The 5,712-nt window shown below is 47.6% G+C and overlaps 1 protein-coding gene across 1 annotated transcript; it reads left to right on the plus strand.

The window, feature by feature from the left end:
- Nucleotides 1-820: 820 nt before the first annotated feature.
- On the plus strand, nucleotides 821-3,235 carry RTP4 (receptor transporter protein 4). Its single transcript, XM_058730814.1, has 2 exons — nucleotides 821-1,094; nucleotides 2,021-3,235. The coding sequence occupies exons 1-2, from the start codon at nucleotides 913-915 to the stop codon at nucleotides 3,033-3,035; spliced, it is 1,197 nt and encodes a 398-aa protein (XP_058586797.1). The 5' UTR covers nucleotides 821-912; the 3' UTR covers nucleotides 3,036-3,235.
- The last annotated feature ends 2,477 nt before the right edge of the window (nucleotides 3,236-5,712 follow it).

The raw sequence follows: 5,712 nt of genomic DNA on the forward strand, positions 1-5,712 counted from the left end.
TCCAGCCCCCTCTACCCCCAAGCTCGAGTAACTACAGAAATAAATTATCAAGTGGATGACTGCCATAAAGAGAAAAAGTTGATGCTTAAGGGATTTCCAGGCTTTTTTTTTTTTTTAAGTTTATTTATTTATTTTGAGAGAGGGAGTGAGGGTGAGAGCAAGGGGGAAGGGCAAAGGGAGAGAGGAAGACGGAGAATCCCAAGGAAGCTCCGTGCTGTCAGCACAGAGGCTGACAGGGTGCTTGAGCCCATGAATTGTGCTATCATGACCTGAGCTGACATCAAGAGTTGGTTCCCTAACTGACTGAGTCACCCAGGTGCCCCTAGGCTGGGAGGGAAGAAGGGGAACATGTTAAAATCTAGAAAGCCAGAGAAGGCATAGACTGATCCCATTTGGGACACAGTAACCCTAGTGGGGCTTCCAAGGACATAAGGTCCTGCTTGTCTTATCTCTCCCATCTGAGTTTAAACTCCAGAGTCACTGGGTGCATGAGACCAACATTGACCACACGCTCCCACACTACCTTCCCATGTCTGCGTGAGAATGTGAGCATCCGTGGGGGTAGAAGCTGCTTTCTTAGTCGGTGGTATTTATCCCAGAGCTGAGCAAAGTGCTTGGCCTCGTGTAAAAATAAGAGAAAATTAAAATACTCAGGTAACTTACAAATGCCCCCAGAATCTAGAACAGAGCTCTGTATTCAGATATCTCTTAAAGAGTCCTGTTCACAAACTAGCAAAACTCTGCTGCCCTCTGTCTTCTGAACAAAGACCTGTTCTGTGTACTCAGTCTAAAACGAAACCTAAGAAAATAGCTGACGTATGTTCCTGACAGAGAAACTGAAACTGATGTTTTTTTTTTTTTTCTCTTTCCCCTCTTGCAAGTTGCCAAATAAAACTGAGTTACTCACCAGGCATGGCTCCCCAGCCTCAGGAGAAGAAAACAGTTTTAGATGTTGGGACATGGGAGCAGATATTTCAAGAACTGATGCAGCAGGAGAAACCCCGGGCCAGATGGACCCTGAAGTTGGATAAGAATCTCGATCCAAACTGCCTTGCAGAAGGGTGGAAGCAATATGAGCTGAAAGGATTCGGCAGGTGAGTGAGAGTTTGCCTTTCAGTGGGCATTCTTGGACGAAGAGGCCAGCTTAGCCTCAGCAGCATCCTTGGGTTCCTTCCAGAGCATGTTAAAGGAACAAGGGTCACCAGGATCTCCCTTTGCACAGTGTTCTTTAGTATGTAAATGCCTCCATTTTGTTTAACGCAGGAAGTTTCTTCTTTTACTAGGCTTCCTCCCTTAACCTGAGTGGAAACCACAAATGGGATGCTAGGGTTCCCCAGGTGGCTCAGTTAAGCATCCAACTTTGGCTTAGGTCACGATCTCACGGTTTGTGAGTTTGAGCCCCTCGTCAGGCTCTGGAGCCTGGAGCCTGCTTCGGATTCTGTGTCTCCCTCTCTCTCTGCCCCTCCCACACTTGTGCTCTGTTTCTCTCTTTCCATCTCTCTCAAAAAATGAATAAACATTACAAAAAATGTTTTAAATTTCACTGGCAGGGGGCAGAAGGACCCCTCCCCATGAGACACGCAGAGATATTTTACTGGCAAAGAGGCAAACGTGGGGCCACGTAGGATAGAAGCTATGGTGGCTCACAGGGAAAAGCTTTGTTAAAAACACAATCCCTTTCATCCTTTTTTTTTTTTTTTAATGTTTATTCATTCATTCTGAGAGAGAGAGAGAGAGAGAGAGAGAACCCCAAGCAGGCCCTGAGTTGTTAGCGCGGAGCCTGACGGGGGCTTGAACCCACGAACTGTGAGATCATGACCTGAGCCAAAATCAAGAGTTGGACACTTAACTGGCTAAGCCACTTTGGCGCCCACCCCTCTCATTCTTATTTGGCAATGTGTCAATATCATATGGACTTTTTCAAACTGGAAGAGATCTCAGAGACTGAGGCCAGGCAGGCCAACCTGCTTCGGGTCAGCAATCACCTGAAGGCACACGGCCTTGTTCCTTTTATCTGCAGGTTCCAGTGTTCCTCATGCCAGCGGAGTTGGGCTTCTGCTCAAGTGCATATCCTATGTCACATGCACCTGGAGTCCCACAGATCCCAGGGTCAGGTGATTATGCGCCTCTTTGCTCAGAGGTGCAAGAAGTGTTCCTGGTCTCGATTTGAGAACCCTGAGTTCTCCCCAGAGAGTACCATGAGGATTCTGAAAAACGTGGTGCTGCGTATTCTGAAGAAATTCTATGACTTTAAGAAGCTTTCAGAGCTACCGATCATTCGGGAGGTGCCTTTGGATGGGTCCCATGACACGAACAATTGTGAAGGTTGCTCTCTGGGCTTCTGCTTACTGAGATTGCGAAACAACACGACGGAGCCATCAGTATCCCCATTCTCTCCCACTGGTTCCTCATCTCCCACTGGTGATGTGTTCACCCAAAGCCAATGGAATGGGTATCATTATGTCTATAAAGCGTCAGGGCCCAGCCACACCACTGCTGAGCCCAAACGGGAGACCAGCAGGCAGCTCACCCCAAGTTCCGACAGGCAGGCTGCACAGGGAAATTTACAATCCACACGGGGGACAGCACCACAGGCCCCCTGCAGGACATACTCTGAGGTTGTCAGGAGGGTAGGACAACAGTCCACACAGCAGGCATGCTCACAAGCCACACAAGGGGCCTGTGTGCAGGCCACACGGGGGACAGACCCAAAGACCACATTGAGGGCAATCCCAAAGGCTACCTCAGGGTCAGCCACTCAGACTATAGGGAGAACAGTCCCCTCTAGGTCAAACCTACAGCTCACGTGGACAGACTCCGTGGCTACACATGGGTTTTCGGCCTCCAGTGGAACTCAAGCTGCCTGGAGAAGTTCACCCAGAAATGTTCCAAACAGCTATCCCATGTACGCTCCGTTAGTGCAACAAGATTACTTCGTTGATGAGGAGAGATTGAACCTGTTCTACTTTCTCTGCGGTATTTGTATCATTGTCATTTTCATAGCCAAATGGTTAGAAGAAGGAAGATGGCGATAAGCTTGTCTTCTTTTGTCTCATTTCCATGGTAATCAATGAACCGGTTGCCATTTTAGTACGACACAGAACGTGCTTGCAGACCGTGCAGGGTCAAGTTTGTAAGAATAAACACTAGTTTCCTAGATCTCCTTAGCAGATAGTCTAAAACATAACCTAGCAGATAATGGGCCCAATAATAAATATTTGATGACTCACTAAAAGCTCTTCATTCATTCATCCACTCGTTCATTTGTCGGTATCTATAGATATCGACAGACGCCACATCTTGACAAGAACCGAGGGTCATGAGTGTTATCAGAAAGTTATTGTGGTAGGCAGAATAAAGACCCCCCAAACTTATCCATGTCCTAGTTCCCAGAATGTGTGCATATGCCACAGGCAAAAAGGACTTTGCAGGTGTGATTACTTTAAAGATCTTGAGGGGTGCCTGGGTGGCTCAGCCGGTTGAGCGTCCGACTTCGGCTCAGGTCATGATCTCACAGCTCGTGAGTTCCAGCCCCGCGTCGGGCTCTGTGCTGACAGCTCGGAGCCCGGAGCCCGCTTCGGATTCTGTGTCTCCTTCTCTCTCTGCCCCTAACCCCCTCGCATTCTGTCTCTGTCTCTGTGTAACATAAATAAACATTAAAAAAATTTTTTTTTTAAAGATCTTGAGATGAGGCGCTTATCCTGCATTATCTGCATGGGCCCAACGTAATCACAATGGTCCTTACAGAAGGGAGGCAAAGATGTCAAAGTGAGAAAAAGGAGATTTAACGATGTCAGGAGAGCTTGCAGTGATGGGCTTTGAAGATGGAGGAAGTAGCCATGAGCCAAGGAACGCAGGCAGCTCTAGAAGCTCATAAAGACAAAGGAACAGATGTTCCCCCAGAGCTTCCAGAGGGAACCAGCTCTGTGGACGCACGACTTCAGCCTGGTGAGACCGATTTTAGACTTTGGACCTGCAGAAGTCCATGATAATAAATTTGCGTTGCTTTAAGTCACTACATTTGTGGTCATTTGTTATAGCTGTAATAGGAAAGTAATACAGCTATCAAGATCACTCCAAGGATCAGGCAATTATGTTTTAGGTATGCTTCCGTTGAAACAACAATAAAAAGAGCATTTTGTAGATTAGAAATATCTATAGGCCGATCCCCTCTTGTTCTTCTTCCTCCCCTACTTAAATCTATCCAAATGCCCCTGTCCAGAAGAGACAGGGTCCCTTTGATCTGGTGACCCCTGGAGCTATCCTGTTCTCTCCCTTCTTCCAGCACTGGATGAGGAAACACGGAAGAGCTTGCCAATCCTGAAACCTGGGCCTCAGTTTCCCCATCTATAAAACAGGCTAATGTCTTCCAGTGAAACATGGCAGATTGAACACGTGCATTTCCCTCTGAGCTTTCTTGAAATCTTACTGAGTGACGGTGAAAGGGGGCGGGGGAGGGGGGGGGAAGGCATCAGCACACAAGTGTAAAGAGAATGGGTAGAAGCCGGCAAACCGAGGGACCAGTGATAGGTCACTGACTTGGCAGAGTAGGGAGATCCGGAATAGAAATCAGGTGAGGGAAAACTGAGGCGCAAAGCAATTCATGCGGCACAATTTCAGAAAATTCAAAACCGGAGGCCACAGCCGCGCTTAAGGAAGCTGCTGGGGACGTGGAAGCAGGGGGATTGGCTGAAGGCGTTTACAGCACGTTTCTTTCCTCCAGCCCTCTGCAGCCCAGTCACCACTCTTAACTGACTCCAGGTTTATTCTCTGAAGACGTTGACTTAGAGGGACTCTGGACTCAGGGACTTGGGTGATGTTATGGGACAGAGTGCCACCCAGGAATCAGAAAGGTAGTCAAAGTCTATACACTGACTATGGCAGTCCCTTACCCACTCCCAAACCTAGGAACCATGCCAGGCTTATATCCTACGCACCCGCCCCTCAAATACACAGGAGAGTGGATGGGTCCTCTTCGGGAAAACCTATCAGCTCAAGAGAAAAAACAATACATATCTATGAAAAAGGGTGGTGGTGGTGGGGGGGCTGTGGTGATGAGTTTCATCTAGCGGAATGACTAGCCAAAGTAGCTCCAGAGTAAATCCACCAGATGCAAGAGCCCTGCAGAGGGTCGGACACCTCATGTGGACAGATTGCCGAGGGCTTATCAAATATTTGATATTTGTGAAGGGAAATATCAACTGTGAAGGCGAAGAAGAAAACCAAATTTAAAAAAAAAGTGGGGAGTCAGAGAAAACGGATAATTTAAAGGTAAGAAAACAAACCAAAACCTATTTCAAAACGATGATTTATGCCTCAGAGGGACAAGAGAGGGTATCATCTTCACGAAACATGAATTAGACTGATTCTCTGCAGCATTCTCAGGTGAGGCAGTTATCTCTGGCTGGGGGTGAGTCTTTGGGGGGAATCTCAGCTACAAGTCTTATGCAGGCAATGTTCCTGAAAGCTGGAGGAATGAACACCCTGGTCCTGAAGGCCGGGCTCTGGCCAGGGGACCATAGCCTCCACGACAGGCAATATTTTGCACCACTCCAATCCACTTGCTTGGTCTAAAATGCTCCCTGAATCCTCCAGGATTTTTTTCCTGAAGAAACGTATAAGAGGAAAGATAGTGAGCAAACTAAGTCCCATCACTGCATCTGTCTTGGGATGGCAGCTATCTCCCTTTACTACTCATTCTCCATTCCCCTT

This window comes from Neofelis nebulosa, chromosome 5 (assembly GCF_028018385.1).
Source record: "Neofelis nebulosa isolate mNeoNeb1 chromosome 5, mNeoNeb1.pri, whole genome shotgun sequence".
Classification (NCBI taxonomy): domain Eukaryota; kingdom Metazoa; phylum Chordata; class Mammalia; order Carnivora; family Felidae; genus Neofelis; species Neofelis nebulosa.

What these genes read in the sequence shown, in the direction of transcription:
- RTP4 (XM_058730814.1), top strand. Translation starts at nt 913, where the DNA reads ATGGCTCCCCAGCCTCAGGAGAAGAAAACAGTTTTAGATGTTGGGACA. An exon ending in GAGCTGAAAGGATTCGGCAG is followed by an intron (nt 1,095 to 2,020) that starts GTGAGTGAGAGT and finishes TTTTATCTGCAG; the next exon opens with GTTCCAGTGTTCCTCATGCC.